This window comes from Podarcis muralis, chromosome 9, assembly GCF_964188315.1.
Source record: "Podarcis muralis chromosome 9, rPodMur119.hap1.1, whole genome shotgun sequence".
Lineage (NCBI taxonomy): Eukaryota > Metazoa > Chordata > Lepidosauria > Squamata > Lacertidae > Podarcis > Podarcis muralis.
Window position 1 is genome coordinate 51,346,959 of NC_135663.1, and position 26,939 is coordinate 51,373,897.

Here is a 26,939-nt window from a genome sequence, read left to right on the forward strand (position 1 = left end):
ATTCTGTCTCATTTATTTTAATATAGCAGGATTTGAGTCTTATATGTCAGTGTTTCGTGACAATGAAAGAACTGCAGGCTCAATATCTATTTCATTGGAGAAGGAAGATTTTCTGTGTTCACAGTGAGACCAATCCCTCCTGTAACCCACGGGTGAAAGCAAATTTTATAACTTGTTTTGCTTACAGAAGGTTCCAGGATGAACCCCAAGCCATCTTCAGATAGGGCTGGGAAAGGTCCCTGGTTGAAACCCTGGTGAGCTGCTGCCAGTCAGTGTAGACAATACTGAGCTAGATGGATTGATGGTCTGACTTAATATAAGGCAGTTTCTTATGTTTCTATGTGCACTCCCTACCGCTTAAGCCTCCAGCTGAATAAATGGTACCTTGACATGGTAGGGCCTGTCTTAGGAAATTTATTAGTTGCTGTGGCAACTGTGCTTTTATTTTCCCCCACACATAGCATAAGGGAACTGATGGACACAGCTTGGCCCAGAAAGCAGCAACTTTTCAGTTGACCACTGCAATTGGCAGGTTGACAGTTGTACAATTTAGTCATTTTAGACTTTGGATTTAAGGCAGGGAGGCCTCCATAGATGATAATGTTTTACTTAACTGACTTCAAAATATACTAAGCCATTGTTGTTGCCTTTGGGGCCCTGGAACTCCACTGCAGGTTGATACAGATAACCAAGGTACCCTAGGATAGTTTGGTCATCTGTGTGGGCTCTCTTTGTGAGGATTGCCATACTGACAATGTAGATTTTTTATTATTGGGAAGAGCAAACATCTGTCCTTGTAAGGTAACTCGCCAGAGTTAATCTCTTCCCCTGTATTTAACTTGTTGAATGACCCCACAGTAAGTGTCATGTGCTGGCAGAAACCTCTGGCACACAACCAAACATGGTTCACATATCTTATGCTACTTGTGTCTCTGTTGGGAAAACGATATGCATCGTGCCCTCTGATAGCTTTATTCTCCAGCTCTTTCCTTTCCTCTGAGAACTCAATTCACAAGTACATTTGCAATCTCTTCTCATGTATTTGTTTTCAATGTACTCCCAACCACTACTCTTTCCCCAGCAAAAATCATTTTGGTGTCTCCCAGAGAAGGGGCATATTTTCAGGTGGGGGATGTGGCCTGGGGATAGAGCCAGAGGCTAGATGGGGGCCTGGATTAGGAGGTTTAGAAAGGGTTTGAGGACTGATGTTTTTCCTTCAGGTAAGATATAGGTTACATCAGAACATTGCAATAACAATGCCTTAGGGAGATAAAGTAGGCTACAGTCTTAACATTAAGGTATATATTCCATTTTCATACTAGCCATCACCTGTCAACAGTCTTGCACTTGACTTCTCTAGACACGAGCTTAAACTTATTTTATCACAGAGTTTTCTTCCAAAAATGTATGAGGTTGAAGTTATTTTTCCCTATGCAGATACAACAACTGCTAATTTGAGATATCTGCCTCTATTTCACTTCCCTTTAAAAACTTGTGATATTTGCCACCACTGCTTCTACCACCACAAGTCATATTTCTTCAGACATTATATTCCTGAATGTGTCTTCCCACTTCCACTGGATATGAAGGTAACAAACACCTGGGGAGTAAATGCTGCTGCAGAACATGTCTTTTTTAAAAAAGCCATTTAATTGCACTTGTACAGAGAAACAGAGGTACATTTTAAAAATACAGTATGGTTCTCTCACTGTAGATTACTCATAGTATTATACATGAACTCAATTTGCAAAGGATCTTAATATAGCATGTCAGATTTATAACTCATTGGATTACACTGGCAGCCATAGTGATAATGTTTTGGGAAATAATCCCATAGATACCAACATGGGCTACAAGAATGATCATCCTTCTCCCAACTTCTCCATCCTGTCTCCCTCCCTGTTTTAAAAAGCAGAATGCTGGATTGCATTCAGTCGTATTGCTGCTGTAAGCGGATAGTGCCTTATGTGAGCATGCAGGTATTTGTGTCTCTCCGGACAGCTAAGCCTTGGGATAAACAGTGACGGCTTCATATCCCTCTGGGGGCCTCATACGAGCTCGTGCATGAGCTTCACAGTATAATTGCCCCTCCACAAAGAAGTAGCCTTTCTGCTTCAGGTTGAGGTTGCAGTCAGAGCACACGAAACATTCAGGATGCCTGTACTTATCACGTGCCTTCACCACTGTGCCACTGTAGATCAAAGAAAGGGGGGGGTGAAAATAAAAGAAGTTAAAGTTCAATTATGAATATACAAAATCGGGTTTCTTAAAAATAAAAAATAAAAATAAAATATACCTAGATGCCTGCAAGCCAAAATTTGACTGATGAAAACCACTAAGTAAATTTCAGATACCTTCACCTCTGCAGCTCCTGATCATATGCTGTTACAGCCAATCTGTACAGCATCTGTTAGGCACCCTGCTGAGGTTGAATTTCAGTGGGAGCTAAGAAGAGCATGTAAAATCAAGAAGCTTCGCCAACATTTCTTTTAGAGCAACACAGGCTATGCAGACTTTATTTATAGCATTGTCCCAAACCTTATGTAACCTTTTAAAAATATATGCTGCACCAACAAAATAAAACAAAATGCATTAAAATGTGTAATAAAAAATAGCTCTATAAAGAGGTATGAATGCTTTGAATTTTGTTTAACTTCATGAAAGAGAAATCACAGATACCCACCCACCACAAACTGATGTGAACTTTTCCAAAGACCTATGCCATGAATCAATTAGAAGTAAAATAAAATATCTTACACAATTCCATTTCCACACTTGTCACACAAGGGCACCTTTGGCACACTTCCCCCAGCAGCAGGTACCTTCGTTACTGGTGCTTTCACACTCCTTATAGCAGGGGCCCGACCATCTGGAGAAAAAGAAAAATATGCCACTTTTGTTTACAGGACAGGACAGACCTCAAGGCTTCTTCTAAGTGTCTTGGGTTAAATGCAATTTAGACGGAGGAAATGGTGTAGGAGAAAAATTATTAAAAATACTCCCTTAGTGTCACATTCTCATCTGCAAAGTTACTAGATGAGATTGCTCATTAGTATTAAAACAAAATAAAAGAAAACAAGGGATTGCCTAACAAAACACATGAAGCCTGATTATTATTTTAACCGTCCAAATTCTCTGGCATAATGTTGGTCATTTCCTCAATTTTTAAGCTGTTTTTAAAAATAAGTTTACTCATTATCTGCAGGTGCCATGTCTATAGCCTCTCTCCCTTAGGCACATTCCGATAAACACTAGGGGGCAATCCTCATTCAACACAATTGGATTTACTTCTGAGTTATGGGACTGCTCAGTAAGTTACAGGATTCCATTTAATTAAGCAATAGATATATGCTGCTACTTTTATCTCCCTCTCATTTTTACTGTGAACACATGGTCTGCATTTGTTTAACCCTCTTGGTTAACATTTTATATTGGTATCACTGTGCATGTTCCAGTTAGGCTTTACTTTATTTAGTGCCTTTCTTCCATTATGGAACTCAAGGTTCCATGTGTGCCTACTTTACAGTTCTTTATTTGAATGGCTATCAGGGGATAGCTCACTCTTTAAAGGAATATTTTATTTGAAGTGCACTCCAATCCAAGTCTCCCATCTCTGTAAGAAGAGAGAACAGCAACCTTGGAAGTTTCCTATCAACAGGTTGAGTAGGCACACAGGTTACCTGGTCACAGTGTTCCCCACAATAATGAGAAGTATCTTACGTCTAGCTAAATTATTGTAATTCTTTCTTAATTCACATCTGTATATGTTAATCATAGCACGCAAATTTTATGCAGGCTTGTGCCCTTTTTTTGGTGATGTCTTCCCTCTTTTTTGACAATGTGTAAGTGATGTCCTGAGTTGCCTCCTATTAAGTAATTAACAAGCCCAAAACCTGCTTAGCTTAAGCAAAGTGGCTGCATCCAGAGGCGCTGTCTTGCGTGCAAGATTGGGGGCTGGCATACATCATGTGTGAGTGATGTCATGTGCCTGGCACACAATGCATGTGCAATGTTGCACCAGCGGGAGGAGGCCGAGTGCAGGACAGTTTAGTGCCTGACTCCTGAGCATAGGAGAGGTAGTTGCATCGTGCAGCTTCCTTTCTCAAGCTCAGGAGGAGGCAGCCACTGAACAGTGTCGTGCTCAGCCTTCTCCGCCCTCTCAATATTGAGGGGGCCTGGCCCTCTGCTAGCATATATTGAGGGGGCCGAAGAAACCTCTGCCCCTAGGAGGTGGCGTGCCTGGCTGCATCATAGACATGTAATGCAATGTAAGTGAAGAGAGATGCCGTACAAAAATGGCAACTAACCAGATTCATCAGAGACCATGTCTTGGAGAATCTTAAAGGAACCGGACTGACGTGGCTTACTCGGTCCTTGCTGATCATCATGTAGCAGCCTATACACATCAGACTGGGGCACTGCAGCTGGTACTGGGTCACTGAAAAATCAATGAGCTGCATGAGATAGTTAACCAGTAAATGTTCACTATAATTGCATTGTTTAAAACAAAAGTGGAAGGCACAGAACTGAATGAAGTCAGATCATGTTCCATTCTAGCAATGTGCAAAAGAAAATCTACACAGAGAACAAATATAAAGCTCAGAAAATGAAGTTTACCAGTTTCAAAGGAAATTAAAGCTTAATCACTTTAGATTTAACTCTTGATTTTTAATCATCATCTTATAGGCAACTGGCGCATCCCACAAGAAGGGTTAAAGCTTCTATTAGTTACTAGACACAAAATACCCCTAGGGAATAATATGGCATTTCCAAGTTCATACTTGGTGAAAATGAACCCCATCAACAAAAACAACTCAAAGCTTTTTTTTTACATGCTTGCCACTACTTGTAATATGATAAATAAACATTTAGTCCAGGAGTGCAGTATGGGTAAAGTCAGTTCACTTAATGAACACCCCAGGGAATCACTGTCCAGAAAATGTAGCTACTTTGTGAGTGCACACAAAATTCTAAAAGTTTAGAGATGCCCAATTTCCAGCAGATTAGCAGGACAATTGCTATATACTTTAATGTAAATGTAATTTATATATAGGGCAATTTATCTGACTGTCTCATTTCCTGTTGACATCAATTATGGGACTCTTGTGACTGTTTACAAGCTGAGTAAACAGTGACTGTTTACAAGCTGAGATTGAGATTTGTTATCAAGTCTCTAGTTGTCAAACTATCACAAAGTAGGAGCTGGACATATAAGGGGAGCTATATACCCATATCAAAGTAACATTTACACAAATTGTATAAAGCTATATAAAAACTTAACCAAACTTAAAACTCTTCATTTCCCTAGGAAGTCACAATATTTTCTTTCAAGCATTTGTCCCTAATTTAAACATAAGTTAGAATGCATAAAATTTTCACAAACCTAAAAACATTTATATGAAACTTAACCAAACTTCATTTTTAATCTCCCTGGCATGACACAGTGGTTCTCCTAATAATTCTCAATTTAGGCTACATTTTGTCCATCTGTACATCTTCCATAGAACATTTTCACCAAGGTGGCAGTCTTTATCCCACTGAAATTGATGACTAAATAGGCATTGACTTTCAGAATTTCACACTGACTTTCAAATTGGCATGGTTTAGATATATTTAAAAGTCTTAACGACTAATGAAGCAACAATAATGGCAGCACTATTCATGCCTTAGAAATAAGCTAACCATACATTGTGGCTTGGATTACCTTATCGGGGTGGCTTCCCCCAGTGCTGTAGAAACCTGCCCCTGCAGTGTTTCCATAATATTGTCATCTGAATACAATTGCATAGGTGTGTTAAACTGAGCATGTACAATCTTGACACCAGGCAGTTCCATTTCTAAAGGAATGTTGGGGGCCATCTTAGATGCAGCTTTCAATTCGGTAGGACAGATAGTGCTAACAGTGCTAACTGAAGAGGGTGTGCTACGTCCGCTGCCGCCGTCAATACCGGAAGGAGTACTGCAAACACTGTGCCAAAAACCAGTACACAAAAATACGTGATGCAAACCAGAGAGGAAAAGAAGATGAATAACAGGGAGCAGAAGTATTCCCCAGAGTGACAAAAGCGCCCAAAAGAATCAAATGCAAGAAAAAACACATTTTATGAAAGATAACTTTTGTGTATTTTTCTACTGAGTATAATCTGCCATAATTTTAAAGAGATCACAACTATTATGCAAAACTTCTAAGTTTTATAGTTCATCAAATGTTTGTTTGTCTCATACTACCTCCTTCAGCACATAATTACGTCAAGGATGGCACAGGTTAATGGCCAGATTCAAACAGTAAATCAGAATCAGAAGAAATTTTGGAAGTTAAAGCTTCTCTTGCCAATCGTATGTATAAAATAACAACTTCGTGAGATAATACTGATATTTCCAGTACTGTTCCAATGCATAACTATGATGCTTGCACAGCATTGCAACAGCACTAGTGGAATCTGTTTCCTAAGAACACATTGAGGTAATGGCACCACAAGGCATCCCAAGCACCAGTATGCTAATATAGCAGGTGTAAAGATCTGTTAATTATTTAGTCTTTGATGCCACAGAAATAATCAGACGTGTCAGATTTTCTTCTTGCATTCGTTTTGGATTACAAAAGCATGCATTCTCTGTCAGTTTTTAATTTAGAGTCATCAATTTTAAATATTCAATGGTCCAAGACACAAACTACATAGACTAGGACTGTATTAGGAGTTGACCACATATTTTTTTCTTGGTTCAGAATTGCTATGTGACACAAATCTCACTGTGGTAGGAAAAGCTGTGCCTTCTTTACCCATTTAAAAGCCATTGGAACATTACCAATAGAATCAACACATGAGAAGCTGAGAAGAAGAAGAAGAAGAGGAGGAGTTTGGATTTGATATCCTGCTTTATCACTACCCGAAGGAGTCTCAAAGCGGCTAACATTCTCCTTTCCCTTCCTCCCCCACAACAAACACTCTGTGAGGTGAGTGGGGCTAAGAGACTTCAAAGAAGTGTGACTAGCCCAAGGTCACCCAGCAGCTGCACGTGGAGGAGTGGAGACGCGAACCCAGTTCCACAGATTACGAGTCTACCGCTCTTAACCACTACACCACACTGGCTCTCCAGTGTGGAAAAACACAAAAGGGAATGCCTAGTAGTATGAACAGGAAAGACTCAAGTTGCTCCTAATGTATTTCTTATTTATTGTTGTTGTTTAATAAATTTCTATGTACAAATTCAGGTATATATGGGGTGGACTACTTGAGTCTAATTCAAATGGGATGGGGAGTGGATTACTGGCTAAATAATGCTCAGTTGTGGCTAAGCCCTATAATAGTTATATGGCATGATCTGCCTCCTAAGCATGGTTTACTAAGACAGATAGATGGAAACCCCCTTAATTTACAGTTAATTTAATTTGGGAGCTTAGGGGTAACTTTGAATATTGCAGGAGGCAATTAGCAAGAAATAAATGGGCAACTTGTACATTTCTCCCATGGTGAGATGCCCATGGGGTGCCCATAGCAGGTAACGAGAGGTGTGTAAGTGCCCTTTTTAGTTGTTAGATGGGAACTGTGGGGAGTGAACAGACAGTTCAGCTGCACATCCTCTATTGCCAACATTACCATTTTTTAAGATATGTGAAACTACTCTAAGGATGTGGACTTATTTAGCAGAAATATAACAAAAATAATTAAGTTTTAATTCTGGATAAACATGCTGTAGGACTAATATGTAAATACTACAGCAGCATAATCCTACTAAACACGTTACGTCAGAAAGAAATTATACTCTGCATGCGTGCAAAGGACTGCAGCCTTACAGAACAATCCTATGCCTCTTTCAAAAGTAAGCCCCACTGATTTCAGTGCGTATTACTGCCTCCCAGACAGTGAGGGTGTAAAATTATTGGACTGGAACCTTAATGTTCCAAATTTGGTGAACATTCACAGTGCCAAATTTTGGGAACATTGAAACCAGATTTCTGATTCATCACTTTTAGTGACTGATAGCAACATGTAGATTATTTGTTGCATCTACTGATACCTCTGAGTTTTCAGACATTCACAATATTCATTATTTGTCATCTTTCACTGAATTTCAGGTGTTTACTCTCACAAATATTATAAAGAGGGAAGTATCACCTACAGCTAAATGGCAGCTTTATCTACATCATGGATCCTTTTTCATTGAACTAACTTCCCTCAGGGATGCCATGTGGAATTTAAGTAGGACCATGTTGTCAACTGCCTTAAGAAAAGTGCATTCCTTACCATCAAAGGCAAGACAAAGAATTCCAGAAGAGCTGCACATGTGCCAAAGCAAGTAAGAAACTTTACAGTTGCCAGATCACTCAAGCTAAATATCCATACAAGGGGATAGCCATACAGCCACACACCGTTACTCAGAAATAAAACCATGATCCATGTTTGGAAAGCATGAGCAAAGCTTGTCAATGATGATGCTGTTAACTCCAGAAGCTGAAGTGCACTGTTAACAGCCAGGTATTGTTAGAAGCAATAGGGCACTTCCCACGAGTGCTGCAGAAGGAGAAGGAGTGCATTTAGCAAAATATTTCAGACGCCCACCAGCTGATATTTTATGTTGCTATGTAAACTCAAAAATTATGCTCAGCATGGAACTATATACTCTGCAACACAACACAACTTATTCTTACAACACAACTTGGGAGATTGGTGAGGGAGGCCTTAGCTATTGCCTGTTGGCGCTGGTCCTAGGGCATACAGGGTACTGCCCCAACAACCTCAGACTGATCTCAGCCAGTCTTCCTCTGCCTGCCTGCCTTGATAATAATTTTTATTAGTTTTCAATAACAATCTAATAATAGCCTCGCTATAGCAATACCAATTTATACTACAATTACCAACACCAATCGTTCAAATACCAAATTATATAATTTAGATAAGGTGGCCCCCCGCATGCTAGAATTGATGGTTTGATGATTTTCTTTATTTCTGCGTTCCAAAATCTTATTAATTTCAATTGCATTCTGGTCATAATAATAATCCCTTATACAGCAACTGCAATATTAATAACTTCTATTCGTGTTGACACATTAAATGTTTTATAAAACTACAAGTGAGGCACTCTGCCTGCCTTCTTGCCTACAAAAAGTCAGAAGGTGGTTCCACCTGTCATCATATCTCGCTCCACCTGATGTTGGTCTCCTGGACTTCTGCCCAGCAGTCGAATTGTGCACCAGCCCCTGCCCCGCAATTAGTGCTTCAGCACTAGGAGTGGTGATGTGCATGCCAGCTTCTGTGGTGGCACCCTGGCTTTGAAACTCCCTGTCCCTTGGAATTCAGTTGGCACTTACTCTAAAAAGCTCAAAACATAGCTTTTTTATTTAGACTTGAGGGAATGGTCACTGACATTTAGTAACTTATTTTGCTTTTATTGTGTTTTTAATGGTATGTATGGATGTGAACTGTATTTTACTGAATTTAACTGCTACCCACCCCTAAGATTTTCAGATGAAAGGCGATGTGCAAAACAATCTAACCAAATAAACAAAATAGTATCATTTGCCTATGAAATAGAAATTGAGAGTATCAATGTGTAATTTGTTAATGACACATTAACTGCAAAATGGTCAGCTCCGTGCAGGACATAAACTTATGTAGCTCTCCATTTTCAACCCTCAAGTAACATCCTCCATTGAAGAATTGTATAAGAATGATCATTAAGCATTCCATAAAGGACAGAAACATCCCTATCAAACTATCCCTGCTCTATTTCATCAGAGTGCCATCTTGTTCTTATCCACTGGCGTCCTTGGATGTACACTGGGTAGCCTTAGCCTGTGGAGGTTCCATATGAGGTCCTTCCCTCCTTTCTTATTCTCCCTTCTAGCCCAACATCATAGTGTTGTTGTAGTTTGTTTGTTTGTATGTACGTTACTACATATTTTAAAGCCCTGTAAGTAATGTTACGTGTGATATTTCAGTTTTGATCTCTGTAATGCACCAAACAATTCTCTGATGTAGGTTCAGTTGAAATTAACCTGATTGCAGGCACATTACTGCTTGGCAGATTGTTGTGACTTTGATCAATAACTGCACAAAAAGTGTGCCCTTTCACTACTCTTCTCCATGACAAATGAAACAGGTGTGTCTTTTGGCATTTGATGGCATTTGATCTCAGATTTATAGGTGCTGCAAAGCAAGCATTTATTCATTAGAAGGCTTTACAACATACTGAAATAGCATTGTTACTGTTTTCATTAAAAAACCAAACACCATGCACCCAGTTACAGATTACACAGAGAAGTTATAACCTGCTCGGGCCAGAGACTATGAAAGGTTTGGGCCGAATGTTATGCTTGTGTTCAAAGTAGCCCAAGTCCTGGAGAAGAAGAAGAAAAGGAAATACAGGGTTGTTGTTTTTAACTTAAGCAAGCATATTTGCTTCCAGAAAAGATTAGTTAACATACATGTTGTAAATTATTGAGTTGTAAGTTATATAGTAGTAACATTAATACATCTGATGTTATTGTGAGAAAAAGAGAACAATAGGAACAATCAAGCCAAAGTTAACTTTTTAGGCTACAAGCCTAAACTCATGTACTTTGGAATATGTCCCATTGAACACAGTGGGACTTACATATGTGTACACATAGGATGAAGCTGCACACCATTTATATATATATTGCCTGTTGCAATCAATAAGACTTGCAGTCTGATCCTATCCATGTTTACTCAGAAGTAAGTCAAACCAATGGGGCTTGCTCCTGTGTGCATCTTGTGTGTGCATGCACATAGGATGTGCCTTCAGTATTTAGCTTTGGCTGGAATGTGCGTAATAAGAATAATGTCTTGTGTAGCCAACCCCCTGAAAGAGAAATGTCTATAATATTGGTCTTGCTTATTTGAAGATTCATTTTAGAGGTAAATTTTTTGAATAACATTTTGTATATTTTGAGCATCAGGAAAGAAAGAAAAAAGAATAGCAAGAGCTGGACTTGAGACCATGAAGCCAGTTAAACAGATGTTGCAGCAAAAGACCATCTTAGAGCATCTTACTTACTTTGCAGGTGAATTGGGGATAAGGCCCCGTAGCTGTCCATGAAGAGCATCATGTATATTGCCAGATGAATACAGCCCAATGGGAGAGTTATAGGCAGAGCTCACCACCTGTCTTTTGTTATCGAGGTTTGCTGCTGCAACAAAAGGCTGGGCCCTTCTGTTGTGAGCTGTACCAATGGGCTTGAATTCCTGTGCATAACAGGCAGACAAAATACACAAAGCTACAATGCACATTAAAGCCAATAACAAGCACAACTGGCAATGCTGCTACTTATTAATAAAACGCATCTTGCTGCAAACCACTAAGCAAGCATCCTGTGTTTCACCATAGAAAATATATAGAGGAGTATAGGGAGGATATATACTTATAGACAATAACATGTCATTGCTAATTTCTGTAGAAGAAACTGTAAATTTGGCTGTGTAGCTAAATATGGCTGTAATTAGATATTACATAAGAGGTGCAGTCAATATTAGCAGCCACCGTGCCCTCTGTCTTCCCCAGTAACTTCTAGTAATCCCAATATGAGTCAACTCACATTGTCATTGAAGTTTATTTGTCCCTGCAAATTGCATCCAATAAAAGGACATGGTATTGCAAAACTCTGCATTACACATGTAATGACATAGTTTGGATTGCTAGACGTTATCAGGGATTGGGGAGGGGGTTCTCTGTCTCAGATTAAATAACAGAAACCTGCAATCCTAAACATATTTAATTTGGGAGTAGGTCCCATTTAAATCAGTAGGATTTATGTCAGAGTAAACATGTTTCAGATTAAACTGTGAAATGATACTTTCAGTCAGTCTTGGACATGGATAGCTTGCCCTGGCCACAAGGCATTGGTAACTTTAAGACTTCGATTATTGCAATGCTCTCTGTGGAGTCAACATTGGGCCCAGTCTGCTGCAGCTGTATTGCTGGTAGGGCCAAACTACCACCAGCACATGACTCTAGTGCTTAAAAGCTTGCACTGGCTATCCTTATATTACTGGGCCAGGTTCAAGGTTCTTGTATTAATTACTGCAGGATATTTATAGCCGTCAAATCAAAAAATCATGTTTTTCTAGCTAGGCACATAATAGGGGCTGAAGCTCATAGAGTTTTCTTTCGGTTCTTACTAGAGAGGACTGTGAGATCACTTCCCTTTTGTGTCCTGACAGGAAGAGGCATAACTTAGTATGCTCCTCCCTTCCTGGGCACACCTTTTTTTCTTATAATACCTGTAACCTCCAGCTCAGACTCCATATCTAAGCTAGACTTTAATGTCTCTTAGTAACTTAAATAGCATTTTAAGCCTGCCTACATTTTGCTGCTGTAACTGCTGTTCTTGAAGATGTAGACTGAGTGAGTAAATTTTATTTTAACTTTTCCAGAAAACCTATTGTGTGGTTATTATTTGAGGGGGAGGAAAAGGTGGGTAATATCAGGAAAATCCAGCCTGCCTTAAAGCACCCTGGTTTATTCTAAAAGGCTAAAGCTAGCTTATACAAGCTCCCTTTTAAGTGGCAAAGGAATGGCACTCTGCTGAACTCAACAATGTGAGGAAGGATAAAATCTAATACATTTATCCTCTCCTAGCCTCTAATCAAATCTCAACAATTACAAAACAACAATTGGGGTCAGATATTTTAAGGACCACTGATTCCTTATATTCCTGCCTAATTGCTGAGGTATTTGGGGGAGTCACTGTTAGTGATCCCCCATAGCTCGCATGCACAGTTCATAACTATGTATTCAGTATTGTGGGTCCAGTTCTGTGGAATATGCTCCTGGCTGGGATCAAACAGTCTGCCTCTGTTTAACTTGTGGTACTTCTTATTTTAGCAGGCATTTTAATGCTAAGATTTTCTGATTTTATGTTTTAACCAGATTTGTGCTTATTGAATTTTTTGTAACCTTATTGTTTACCACTTAGAGGCTACTGTTGAAACAATCCTAATAATATTTTGCAGGAGGGATTCAAGCACATTCCAGGAAATTTAGGTTTGTGCAATTAGTGTGGATCAAAGTACTCTAGCACAACAAAGCCATTAAAAAAAATCTGCTTTTTTCAATTTGGAAGGTAAATAGTGTGGAATAAGCAAATGATTCACAGGAAGATGTATAAACACCCTGTAAGCAAATCAAGATGAATGCTCCTTGTTGTATATCATGGGTAGGCAAACTTAGGCCCGGGGGCCGGATCCGGCTCAATTGCCTTCTAAATCCGGCCCACAGACGGCCTGGGAATCAGCGTGTTTTTACATGAGTAGAATGTGTTCTTTTTATTTAAAATGCATCTCTGGGTTGTTTGTGGGGCATAGGAATTCATACGTTTCCCCCCCAAAATATAGTCCATCCCCCCACAAACTCTGAGGGACAGTGAACCGGCCCCCTGCTGAAAAAGTTTGCTGACCCCTGTTGTATATCCTCCCACAAATGCATCAGAACAAATGCTCCATAAAGACCAGATATAATCTAACTTCTGCATAAGCTTTGTGTAACCAAGTCAAGATTAATGCTAAATAAACAAGCTGTCTGGGAGTGCCCACAGCAATTTTTGAAATGAAAAGGCTAAATAGTCATTTAAACTTTTTAAAATGCATCTATTTTCCACATGCACAGCCACAAATCAGCTTAACCTTCAGTAAAAAAGACATGGACACATAATAGGTATATATATGTGTGTGCGCGCGGGGGTAGATCAGTGTTCTAAAAGTAGGCAAGACTAAACTGAAAAAACCCGCATATAAGCAAACACCATAGTGTGGAGTTCTAAATAGAATGCTTCACTTCATTGAAGTCAAAGGACAAAAGTGCCACTGAAACCAAAAACCTACATCTACAGCCTACTTAAGTGAGGCTGTTCACTTGCTTGAGTCATTTTGGTTGATTTAGTAAACTAATCTTTAAATAGTGTCGGCACACCTGGCATTGAAATATCTTGTAAACTCAGCCACATGTTTCAGCTGTGCACATTCTGTAGCTAGAAGCAAATGCAGCAAACCCATAGCATGCCATATTTAGCACATCAGCATCCTAACAATAAAATCTGCAGTTGTATTTTTTTATTCAAACACCCACCCTTCGTCCATATAGCTGAGAAAATGCTTAAAAATGTGGGAAATATTTGTTAATATCTCAAAAGCCAGACAGGTTGAGCAAGATTTCCACTTGTTTGGTATATCAACCTAGTGGGATTGTTGATAAATGCAAAGTTTTATACTATCAGTGGGGCTTACTTCCAAGTAAATGTGCTTGTGGAATCAAGGTGCATTTCTAAGAATGCAAGTAAATCCTAAATAGTCAGAAACCATGTTATATCTAAATTAACTGATAAATATATCATCAACTAGTTTTTAACTGGGATTAGTTTACAGATGGAAGTGCAGAAAGAGTACATATTATAACAACATCATATTTGTAATGTCTTACTGTAAAAGTATATCATTGCTGCAATGAGTTTGAGTTAATTTTAGTTTCTAGAAATATCATCATGTGCACAAAGTGTAAATGGCAAAGCAAGCAACAGAAAAAATAACAGTCCAGCTTTTGCATTTATCGTATGAATAAACCTCTAAAATTTGTCTGATTTGTTTGATAAATTCACTGACAACTCAAGACCAAATTTAAATAGTAATCACTGCACATAATTTATAAGTCCCAACAAAGCTGTTAGGGGCATAATCACACAGATAGCTCTAAATGGTGGACATCTTTTGAATTTTACAAGCATCAGAAGAGTATTTTCAAACAAACCAGTTGGCCTGTTTATCAGGATGGCATTGTATAGGTTAAAATGTGTGATTTGAAAAGACCATTTTCAGCATTATAAAATGAATTCAGTATTTTTGATTTTGACATATCATTTTTTTACTGAGATTTCAAACAATGCAGTATTTCTATTATGCGTGCCTTAGTTTCCAAATATTATTACTATTCAAGCTCACGGTGTGGTGTGCCCCTAACAGATATCACAAGTTACTTCAGACCAGTTCATCTAGAATAATGACTACCCGAATGGGTAATCTGTTTAGTGTCACACACTAACTAACCATAAGCATGCATTGTTAAGAAAGTTACATCAGTGTTACATCCAGGATGGCTGTAAATCAACCAGGCTGAGGATACAGTAGAGGGTTTCTGCCTGACCAAGAAGATAAGACTCCCTCAGAATTCTGAGACTTACAAATTTCAATTTGGGGACACATCCACATTATACATTTAAAGTACTACTATACCACTAACAGACAAGGCTTCTCCCAAATAATTCTGGCAATTGTAGCTTGTTAAGGCTGCTGAGAATTGTTAGGAGACCCCTGTTCTCCTCACAGAGCTACAATTCCCAGTGTGGTTTAACAATAAGTCCCTCTTCCCAGGAAACTCTGGGAATTGTAGCCCTGTGAGGGCAGGGGGTCACCGAACAATTCTCAGCTCCCTTAACAAACTACAATTCATAGGATTCTCTGGGAGAAGCCATGGCTGTTCAAGTGGTATACAGTAATAGTGCTTTAAATGTATGGTGCGGATGTGGCCTGGGTTAAGACAGTAGACTTATTTGGATTAGGTGTGATACTCAGGTGAGTGAGGATGGGTAAATTTAACCAGGGGTCCTTGGGGCCTTTCCCTAGAAGCTGTTTTCAGTGTCGGGACTCGGCTCTGGAACATGTGAGATATTAAGAATTTAATGGCTCAAGATCATGTCCAGAACAGATGTAAGAATCTTACAGTTTCCAATGGTTTTTCATACAAAAGTATAGGGATGTACTGCTTTAAGATATCTTATGTTTAACAGGAGGTTAACTAGACGTTGGGAAACATAATAAAGATGTAAGTAAGCTGCTGCAAAATACAATGGGAATGCTGCTGATTTAAAGTGATTTGCTACCTGTGGTTCAGCTTCCAAGTTTACTTTGAATGGATGTGGACTACCATCTTCTGTTATTTGTGGAGACCACATTCTTGTTTCTGCCCTGTAGGGTGAAAAATGAAGAATCCTTAATATAGCACATCTGCATTCAATGTGTTATGCAATCCTAAAGCCCCCAAAGCTTTTGTCTCCCTTTTATCACAACATGAAAACTTATCTTTTAAATAAGTTAACTTTTTTTGTATATTAAATATTACATGAAAAGTAGACAATACTGAATTGGTAACTAAAGAAAAATAGGACAGTGGTCCTTTCGTTTTTGTTGAGTAGGGAAAATTTCAGATAATGCTTGTAAGCTTACTTGTGGCAAAAGAAAGATAAGAGGAATTGTGAAAGTCTAAGGATGCTTCCAAATGGGGGTTTAATACAGTGGTACCTCGGGTTAAGTACGTACAGTGGTACCTCACAAGACGAATGCCTCGCAAGACGGAAAACTCGCAAGACGAAAGGGTTTTTGTTTTTTTGAGTTGCTTCGCAAGACGATTTCCCCTATGGACTTGCTTCGCAAGACGAAAACGTCTTGCAAGTTTGTTTCCTTTTTCTTAAAACTGTTAATACAGTTGCGACTTGACTTCGAGGAGCAACTCATAGCACACGGTGTGGTAGCCTTTTTTGAGGTTTTTTGAAGACTAGTGATTTTTGAAGCTTTTCCAAAACTTTTCCGACGAATTAGTTTCGTCTTGCGAGGCACCACTGTAATTCGTTCCAGAGGTCTGTACTTAACCTGAAACTGTTCTTAACCTGAAGCACCACTTTAGCTAATGGGGCCTCCTGCTGCTGCCGCGCCGCTGGAGCACAATTTTTGTTCTCATCCTGAAGGAAAGTTCTTAACCTGAACCAATATTTCTGGGTTAACGGAGTCTGTAACCTGAAGCGTATGTAACCCGAGGTACCACTGTATTGCAAATGGGTCATTGGCAACAAGTTATGTCAACTTAACAGAATTATCTCAGACAGGGTAAATCTAAATTAAATGTGGGTGGGATGCAAGCTGGCATTTTGAAGTCAGTGTGTATGGATGCTTTGTATGCAAAGTGAAAAACTTTGCCTAAGCAGCACTGATCCCCCCAATAAATATCTATCTGGGAGCACCCCATAGCAATACAGGCAGGAGTGACTTGCTGGGTGGGGTGGAGCCACTATACCAGCTTCCTAGCAGATGGACTGCTGTTGCTTATTCAGAGGGAGAGGAGGGGAGAGGCAGTGGGGATGTTGGCACTAATCTGCTGGTGTGTTTGTGCCACACCAACCTCCCCACTGCCTTGTCCTTCCCAGTAAGCAACAGCAACACACCTACCAGGAAGCTAGCAAAGTGGCTGCGTCCAAACTGAGCCACTTCTGAATCCAAAGTGTGTGTTTTTAAACAAAACATAAAATGGATACAATCAACCTGTTTTGGGTTTTCTTTTAAAGAAAAGGTTGTGCTTGGTAAGAATGTGCACAGTGGAAAAGCTGAAGCATGTAAGGACAATGGTAACATCAAGAATAGAATGGGTGGGCTGTATCTTAAAATGCAATTAGGCGAAATGCAAACTTTTGCCCTTTACTGCAAATTGAGCTGGGACTTAGAATTTGGTTGCTTTGGTGTCTGTGAGAAGAAGCAATGCCCCAAGTTTCCATGGACAATAGCATACTGGAATTTGAACCAGCAGCCTTGGGCCTGGAGACAACTTTCCTTATACCTCAGAGTCATACTCCCTTGCTGAATTCTTTGTTATCTTATCCAGCTACTGTCTCCAGCTTCTGCAGTCTCACATTCCTCTTGTTGAGTCCTGCAGGGCCCTGACTAACTAAACATTGCCCAATCCAATTCCAGCTCACTCTTGAGCAGCAGGTTATTCTGTGCTCATGCTTTCTCCCTGTCCTTACTTTGCTTGCTTCTACCTGATTGGCCCCTTGACTAGCATTTCTTGCTCTCAAATCACCCACTGATGGGTGGCCTGGGAGACAGCCTGATTCGATTTTGTGCCTTCCCTTCAAGGCCAAACTGAGTACTATTTTGTTTTGAACCTGTAAGGAGCAGTGCTGTTTATCAGAGGGACTATTTAGTTGAAAATAGTCTGAGAAACTGCATAAGATATATCACACCAAGGGAAACAGGACTAGGAATTGTCATGGAAATCTTGCCACATATCATGCCAATAACATCTAAATCTAGGATGTTGGGCCCAGAAATCTATTGGATCCATGGCTATGAATGTTTGAAATCATCAGATAATGGCAAACTTTAATTTAGATGGGAAACATTGAATCCATTACAGTGGTACCTCGGGTTAAGAACTTAATTAATTCTGGAGGTCCGTTCTTAACCTGAAACTGTTCTTAACCTGAGGTACCACTTTAGCTAATGGGGCCTTCTGCTGCCAGTGTGCCACCACCGCACGATTCCTGTTCTCATCCTGAAGCAAAGTTCTTAACCCGAGGTACTATTTCTGGGTTAGCGGAGTCTGTAACCTGAAGTGTCTGTAACCTGAGGTACCACTGTATTGTACTCCAAGAATATAGTGAAATCTTACCTCTCAATTTTCAGACAGAGCTGGTGTGACGCTGCTTTAATTCTCTCTTGTGCATCATTGTGAGTCATGTTCTCTGTGCCATAGCCGTCGATAGCTATAATGATGTCACCAGGGCACAAATTGGCTTGTGAAGCTTTGCTTCCTGGAGTGATCTGGAAAAAAACATAAGATGTTTCTTTTAAATGATAAGTAGGCCTGTTTCCACCTAAGAAGTTGTATTGATCTCAGTGCAACTTATTTTGACACACATAAGGGAGGCGATGAAACTTCACTTAATTTCAAGTATGAGCTGTAGTTTATCTGTGGCTCATTGTGGCAAGCATGTAAGCATTAGCTTCTATTTTTTATTATTATTTTGGTGCTAGCTGATATTTTAGCATTTATTTATTTATTTCATAAAATTTATACACTGTTGATTGTAGAAAAAACAAAGCTGTTTACAAAAAACCCCCTCAATAAAATTATACAGCAATAGTTTAAAACAAGCTTATGTTCAAAAGAGTTTTGGCGCTGCCAGTGAGGACAGACAACTGTCATCTACATTATGTTGCATGACATGGAATGTGCAGCAAGGGACCATGAGTCAACAAGTCTATCTGCAATGGTAATATCAATTTCTCAGTGTTTTATATGAGTTATAATGCCATTGTTTAGCAGTATGGATGTATAAAACAGAAACTTGCTCTCTAATATTTTCTTTATCTGCTTTGCATATGGATGGGGTGATGATGGTTGGCACACAGGTTATATAATTTGTTGTGCTTTATACAGTTTTATGCATGTAACAGGTTTTGTGGTTGGCTTAATACTTTTGAAATTTGTCATAATTACAAAACAGAGGAAATAGCAAATATTGCTCATTCAAGTCTGGTGTAGGTGATGGTTGTGGCCTGGCAACCTTGGGACTAGTTTCTGCCATGAACCACTCCTTCCTATTGGTTTCTACACCTCTCCTTGTGAAAGAGAATGTTAAACTGCACAAGCCTTTTCTAGAAGGCTGAAGAATTACAGAAATATTTCTCCCTTCAAAAAATACCAGACATGAAGTATGTCTGATAGAGAGTTTAGCAAGTGATATATTGGCTTGAGCAAATGCTAAGGGTTTTGGAAGTTCCAGACCTGATCTCCTCCTCAGCACATTCCAGTGTTGCACAGTGGTAAGAGTGTCAGGCTAGAAGCTGGGAGTCCAGGGTTTAAATCTCCACTTAGCCATGGAGTCCACTGGGTGACCTTGAGCCAATCACTGTTTCTCAGTCTTACCTACCACACAGGGCTGTTGTGAGGATAAAATGGAGAGGAGGAGAAGCATGTACACCACCTTGAACTCCTTGGAGGAAAGGTGGGATTCTAATTGTAGCAAGAAATAAAAATTTCAGACAACTGAAATGGTTTCCAAACTCTTGTGGCATTGTCACAAAGTGACCAAACAGAGAATATAGTCTCACTTTGGGGATTTATTTTTTTAAATTATAATTTTGCCATTGAGAACACTTAGGGGTAATTTCTGGTATGTTGCAGTTTCATTATAATGCCCTGCACAGCACAGGGCATTTAGAAATCTCATCTGGTGCAGCCTTCCCTAGAATGTACCAGTTCAGACTCCAGATAGGAGATTCCTTGTCTACATAATTCGCCCCTCGTATGTTAAAAGCTAGTGTGACTGAAAAAAGTTTTTGATGTGCTAAAAATTTTTATGTGCACCCATGTTGGATTTCTACCTGTCATGCCATTAGTAAAGGCTCACCAACCCTACTAGGGAATAAAAGTTGTCTGCCTTACTAATGTGTGGTTCTTACTGATGTGTGTATCCTGGTTCTCAAAAGAGAGAGCTATTGCTTGGAAGCATCATTGCTTGATAAAGCTTTTTTGTGAAACATGACAATATTGTAATCTACTTGTCAGTTGCCTAATCTGTAAATCCAGCTTCTCACAGTTATTAGATAAGGAAATATTTTGTTTCTTGCATTGATGTGCTTAACTGTTTCTTAGCATGCTTTGATTAATCCACAAACTGCTGTTTTTGCCTTAGTTGCTTTTATTTTGGTGGCCTTCAAGCAAGCAGTGCAGTATGTTGACGATTGGGCTGCAGTTCAATCCACTTCTATACTTAGCTTGTCTGGATTATCTGCCCTGAGGTTTTACATTTGCTTGAAACCTTCCAGAGGGTTGTCTTACTGTATTTGGTTTGGGTAACCACAGATAGCTTTTTGATTATGACATTACTTCTCTAGATAAACAGGTGGTAGTAACCCCTTCTGTCTCTCCCTTGTGAAGTCTTTACCTGATTGACTAGGCTACTCTGTTTTGCTATGGTCTGTTTAAAACTCTACGCTACTAGAAAATCAATTCCAAAAAGATTTATTGCTTAATTTGAAAGCTATTTTTGAATGATCATGCTATCTTGTCACAAATTGATGGGAAATTGGCATAGCTAAAGAAATATTTTTTAAAAAATATGTACATCTTCATCTTGAAAAACATAGATCTGTCCTGTATCATTTTCCTAAGGATTCAGTACAATTCTCTTAAAATGATAGCCTGAGCCACTAGGAAATAAGTCCCTCATCCATAAATACCTTTACGTAGAAAAGTCCAATAAGTTGTCATTAAAAGCTCCCAATAGTGAAAAGTTAAAACTCTACAATGTATGGTAGACACTATTGCCTTGATGCAATTATTCTTTAAAGGTGTGGCTCCCTTTAATGTGTACAACATGGGGAACCTGCAGCCCTCCAGATGTTGTTGATCTATAACTTCAGTCAGCTCCACCATGTAGCCAAAGACCTGGAATGACAGGAACTGCATCTTCTGAACGGCTGCAGGTTCCTTGTCCATGGTATACAGTATACACGGATCCCACTCAATCTTCAGGTGTTCCAGCACTCACTTCAAATAAGGGTTCAGTTCTGGATGTGCAAAAGGATGCTCACACAGAGCTTGTTCCTTCCATTGAAGTGTATAGGGAAAGTCTGATTATCCAGGAGCTCAACTTCATTTACCGGTACTTGGAGTTCAACCTGAGATAAATGTATTCTTAAAACTGTAACTGTGGCTGTGTTCACACTTCCATTTGCTGTGCACTTACTGTGTTTCCACTGTTCAGTTTTAAATTTGTGTTCACACAGTGTTATCAAAAATGCATATGTATCCTGTACTTTGTTATAAAATGCTACGGTTTGGTGTTTTGTTTCTCAAACAAAATAATTTGACTCCCATATATATTTCCTGTGGTTTGCACATGGATAGTTCAAGATACCCTCAAGCCAGTTACCTTAAAAATGGTTAACCTAAGCTGCTTTAGGGCCATTGATTTTAGAACTTGCTCTGATAAATCCACATCTTTTGGATCAAGGAGTTAAGGTTTTATTGAACTGATTTAAAGTATTCTGGGGCTTGGGCCCGCACTTTAGAGATCCATTTCTAAATACCGAACTGTTACATATAAATGAGAAAAAGAATCAAAGTAGTTGACATATGTTAACATCAAACAGATGTACCAGTAAAACTCAAGGCATCCGTCTTCACATTTGTCTTTTTATGTAAACACGCCTTGCAGTGCGGAGCAGCAGGCCTTGAAACAGACAGTTAATGAGTCTTGTTCAGCAGCTCCCAAAGCTACTTGTCTCACAGTGACTCAGATAATACCAAACAATTTACTTCTCAGTAATTAGGTATAAATGCAGCTCCTCTTTTGTTAATAGAACTTTAAACTTGACTGAGCTTATTGTAAACAAATGCAGGCAAGAAGCCTAGCGTTACTAAAATACTTTTCTTGAGAGATAATGGAAAGTCCTTCCCTCTTATAATGCCATAAAAGGCAATAGGAGTCCAAAAACTCCACAGTGTCTTCTATTGTTTTTAAGCTCAGACATTGTTTCCCTTTCTCCAGTGTGTCCATGTCAGATGCCATAAGCATGCACCACATCAGCTTACATGTGCTTTGTGCATTTTATGAAGGTTAAACACTCAGAGTGCATGGAGTTCTGGTGAAACAAACTACTCTTTGTTTATGGTACTAACTAGCTGTGTTGGTTTTTCTTTGAGTGCCTAAATTTAGTACCTTAACTCTAACAAGAGTTCTGATTTGAAATACTGTTAAGTCAGCAATAATTCTTCAACTCCTTACACTGGCATTTTTTATTTGTGTAGTTGTACTTTTTCAATCAGACAAATTTGAGAGGATAATACGTTTAGATATTCTCATTCTGAAAGGAATACTAGCTGTATATGTAGCATCCAGTGAAATTGAAGTTGTTTGTAAAATAGTGATATTGAAAGTACATATGGAATTTTTAACACTTAAAGGGCACGATCTGCTCTGTAAGGCTACGATTCAGTGCACAGTTATTTGTGAGTAATCACCACTGAATGCAATAGGAATTTATTATGAGTAAGCCAACAAAGGGCTGTGCTGTTAATCACTTTTCAAAGTTCTATTAATGTCAGTTAAGGATGTGCCTGTCATTTCAATTGACCTCAATGAGATTTAAACTACTTTGTTGCAGTAGGAGCATTTTTATTTTTGTTATTTATTTCAAATATTTATCCTATCTTTCAGTCTGTAGAGGTCTTCAAGGTTGTGGCCAATTAATTCTACTTGTGCATGCAGTAAAATGAAATAAATGAGAGAGGTGTTGAAATCACAGTTCTTGCATAAGGCATTGGCACTGACTTTATTTGATCAGCATTATAAAGTAATGGAAAATGCAGAAATGTGAATTCCAAAATTAGGTCTCACAGTTTTTGTCCACAATGGCAACATTCCACATCCTTGTGCATGCTGCCTCAGGATAAAGATATGGAGTGGCTGTGCATGTTTGGGCAAAAATGTATATCAATCTGGATGGCTCAACAAGGATTTATGCTCCTGTAAAGGACGTTGTGTACAGATGGTGTGGCCTTGAAATAGTTTGTTGTTAATGAATCAATCCTAAAACTATATCTCTTTGCTGATTTTTGAGGTCAGCAAAGTAACCCCAACTGATTCAGTATGAAGACTCTCTGAGTTAGCATTGTAATAGACATGTTAAGTTGCTCCTAGATGAACTCAATAAAATTACTAACCTGATTTGCTTTAGGAAGGTATATCCCACTTGACAACAAGTTCCCAGTTACAAACTAACAGGGTGAGTGTGTAATCATTTTGAAAAATATCTGAAGATAGCACTCAGAAATGTCTACATTTGATCCTTCAGTTGTCCCCTTATTAGGCACAATTAATTACATCATTACCCCACTCTCCCCGTGAACTCTCATTATGCTGATTTTGTGTGAACTTACCCTAAATGTGAAAATAAATATGTATAGCTCCTTTCCCCAAGAAGCTATCCTGCAAATTCCTTTTGTACAACTTAGTTAAACTAGTTAACTGACACCCAGCTGTGTTGTTGTATGGAGATGCACATCTGGAGTGGCTTGAGGAGGTGATGAAATGGAAAAGCAGTGGGCTAGAAAAGGATTGTGTCCCCTTGCTTCTCTACCTCAAATTTCTGACTCCTTGAGTTTCTTTTCACTAGAATAAGTAGCATAAGGGTTTCAGTTGAAGAGTTTGCATGATGTTCCGTTCTTTATATATGCCATCTTTGTGCTTGAACAGGGAAGAGAACATCCTTTTAAATTTTCAAGTTATCATATGCACGTTAGAGTTCCAGTTAGGTGAAGTGAAGTGGGTGGCTGTGTACCTCTCAGTTTGAAAGCAAAACATCACAACCAAAAATAAGGAGGTGGTTTCTATAAACTTGAGGGAGCCCTGGGTAGATTGACGTATGCAAGTTTGTTAATTAAAATAAAACCCCCAAAATGGTCCAAGAGGAACCTGTGAGTTTCCAGGACATACAGAATATGATAGTAGTTGAGCCTATATGGAGAAAGCAAGAACAGACACATCTTATTTCATCAGAGATGGAAGTTCTAGATTCACATTAATGCTATGGTTAGGAACTCCTGTATTTGCTGCTACATTTTGCTTTTTTTTGAGGAGGAAACTCAAGTATGCAAAAAATTGAATTTATCCATTGCTTTCTACAGGTTTCTCTCATTTCTGTTCATAGGGGAGGTGGGAGGAAGGCTCTGAAAGCATTGGAGGGGTGAATAATCAAGATGTTACAGGAGGAAGCAAAGGAAAAGAAGACACATTCTCCAGTTCCTTAGTCTCCAAACCCTGACTCCCCTTCATGTAGAAACAAAATGCTCAAGTTTGGGGCTGGCAGCCAGAGTAGATGAATACTACATCAGAGTAAGGGGTGCATGGGAAGAAATAGCAGTGTCAAGACTGCTCACTCTTCTTGACAAGCATATTAAAAGAAACCCTTCAACCATTGATTGCACAGTGCAAAATTAACAACCACCTGTGTTGTGTTCTTTAAAAATACAAAGCATTCAGCAAAGCATGTATTGTCTGAGTAAGACACCATCACCTCCTGCAGACTCCACACTTCCACAACTTCAAGGATGCCATTGTAAGAAAAAGAAAAGAGAAGAAAAGGGAAAAGGACATACCCTGGATATGATTAACGGCTGCTTAAAATCTATCCCTCCTGTCAGCCTGAAGCCCCAAGGCGCCGGTCCTGGGAGGACAACGTTCTGTGGCATTTTTCAGCAATTTTCTGAGGGTATCTTTAATGGTTCCCTTTTCTTCTTCCTCCTCCCTAGATCTCTGTAAGAAAGGGTTCCTGTCAGCTTAGCAGTGGTTCCCTGGACTGAGCAGTTGAGCCTCTCTACAGCACGCCTTAGAAGTTTTCGCTTTCCAGCTGCTGTATATCACCCCTTTATCTCTGCTCCTCAGTGACGTCAGCAGTCCCAGGCTGCCTCCACTCAGAGGGGGGAGCAGTACCAACTTTGGTAAACTAAAATCTGGACACTGCTCTGTGGACTTTACAACTCCCAAGCAGCTTATTAGCTGTTTCCCAGGAGTCTCCCAAGCCTGCACTCAGTGGCGCTTCGGGTTACAGCCTCCTGTTGGCCTCTTAAAACTGGCCGGCTTCCTTTTTGATGATGTGGTGATTGAATTGTGCATCTCTTGACCACCGAATCTGTGCTCTCTAACTCTCTGGCTGTCCTGCCAGTCAATTAATACGCACCTCAGAATACATAAATACATAGTCTTCCTTAGTTTGCCTCTGCCTCTGTTTCCCCTCCACTCTTCTCCCTTGATTCCTATGTGCTGAATTTTGGTTAAGTTATTCAGGAAAAGTCCCTGTTCCCTTGTAAATTCATCATGCATATTGATGGCACTTTATAATAATTAAAAATGGCAAGATATTTATTTTATATAAATAATTGGTTTACAAAAGAGACAGTTTGCCAAGCACTCATTTCCCTGCTATTCACTTCCCACATCATCTCTTTTCTTCATATTAATATTTAAAATTGCTACTATAAGATTTATTCATGAATTCATTTTATTTCTTAGTGTGTTTGTCCTGCCTTTTGGCCAAGAAAAAAGGCTGAATTTCACACAATTTGCATTCTGTTTTTTTCCAAAGAACTCAGGGTGTCCTATTCTGTTTTCACAACAACCCTGTGAGGTGGATTGTATGACAAGAGTGCCCAAGGCCATGCAGTGACCTTCAGAGCTGCAAAGGGATTTGAATTCAGGTGTCCCCAATTCATGCTTTGGATGCCGTTGACATGATTTGGTGTAATGTAAAGGTTTGATCCCCCCCCCCTTTCATGATGAAGGTTTTTTTGCCAGCATGGTTACCATCACAGAACAAAATTGCAAAGCAGGTGAGGAAGGCATGAAGCACTCATGGCCTGCTCAAGACATTTTGCAGCCCAAGGCAGAATAGCAAATAGTGCTCTCCCTAAGGCTATGTTCACATTAGTAGTTTTAAATGTAGCAAATATATCCCCCCCCTCCCCGTGTTTCAAGCCATATTTGCATGGTGTTCACATCAGAGATGGGGCAGGAATGTCTTCACCAAGCATGCACAATCTTTTAAGTTTTCCCTTGCAATCTGCTTGAATTCTCAATTAATGAAGCTGTTCACACCATTCTGAAGTACTAAGTGACTGCTGTTAGTTTTCTGCTTCAATGGAAGGTGGTCTCTTAGAAGTAACACATGAATCAGCAGTATTTGACAGGAAACTACAGGATTGATATGGATTGTGGCTAACGTGAACGTGGCTTCAAAAACTAGCAGTAGGAGCATCCTGGATGTGGAATATGTAGTGATGCAGACATACCCTAAATCAAGGTGCAGAATATTATTATTTATTATTGATTACATTTGTTGGTGTCTTTATCTTGCCCAGGGCAACCCAAAGCATGTCCAAGGCTGGCCAGGTTATTTTGGCACTTGAAACAGAAAATCCCATATGTGCTTCTTGATGGAAATAAAAATACAACAATAATAGATGAAATAACTAACAATATGCTATCCTTCCATGACATCCAAGATGAGCTGCCTGAAGCACTTGATGAGGATCTGTTACTTTTTGGGAGTTAATGAATTACAGTTCATGATGGGTAGGGCTGTAAATTAGTAGTT

At 39.3% G+C, this 26,939-nt stretch overlaps 1 protein-coding gene and 1 long non-coding RNA gene across 8 annotated transcripts in view; one reads left to right on the forward strand and one right to left on the reverse strand.

Annotated features, from left to right (window-relative positions):
• Window positions 1-26,939, forward strand: part of LOC114604632 (uncharacterized) — a 105,939-nt gene that overhangs the window by 1,373 nt on the left and 77,627 nt on the right. The window contains exon 3 of one of the 5 annotated variants that reach the window (XR_013394260.1): window positions 8,078-8,298. The exons of 3 other annotated variants lie outside the window; for them this stretch is intronic. This is a non-coding gene — a long non-coding RNA (uncharacterized LOC114604632). Of the gene's footprint in view, window positions 1-7,318; window positions 8,299-26,939 lie in introns of those variants that run through there. One more of the 5 variants, XR_003708376.2, reaches the window with a different exon arrangement.
• PDLIM3 (PDZ and LIM domain 3) lies at window positions 1,630-25,336 on the reverse strand. Of its 3 annotated transcripts, XM_028744955.2 has the most exons (8): window positions 24,946-25,336; window positions 18,448-18,599; window positions 15,890-15,974; window positions 10,271-10,338; window positions 5,705-5,968; window positions 4,308-4,438; window positions 2,758-2,869; window positions 1,630-2,191 (listed from the first exon to the last, which is right to left on the reverse strand). In XM_028744955.2, the coding sequence occupies exons 1-8, from the start codon at window positions 25,036-25,038 to the stop codon at window positions 2,002-2,004; spliced, it is 1,095 nt and encodes a 364-aa protein (XP_028600788.1). In that variant the 5' UTR covers window positions 25,039-25,336; the 3' UTR covers window positions 1,630-2,001. The 3 variants fall into 3 exon arrangements, with proteins under 3 accessions (XP_028600788.1, XP_077790398.1, XP_028600789.1); XM_077934272.1 differs by lacking the exon at window positions 5,705-5,968 and having other exon boundaries at window positions 24,946-25,331; XM_028744956.2 differs by lacking the exons at window positions 5,705-5,968; window positions 10,271-10,338 and adding an exon at window positions 11,020-11,207 and having other exon boundaries at window positions 24,946-25,331.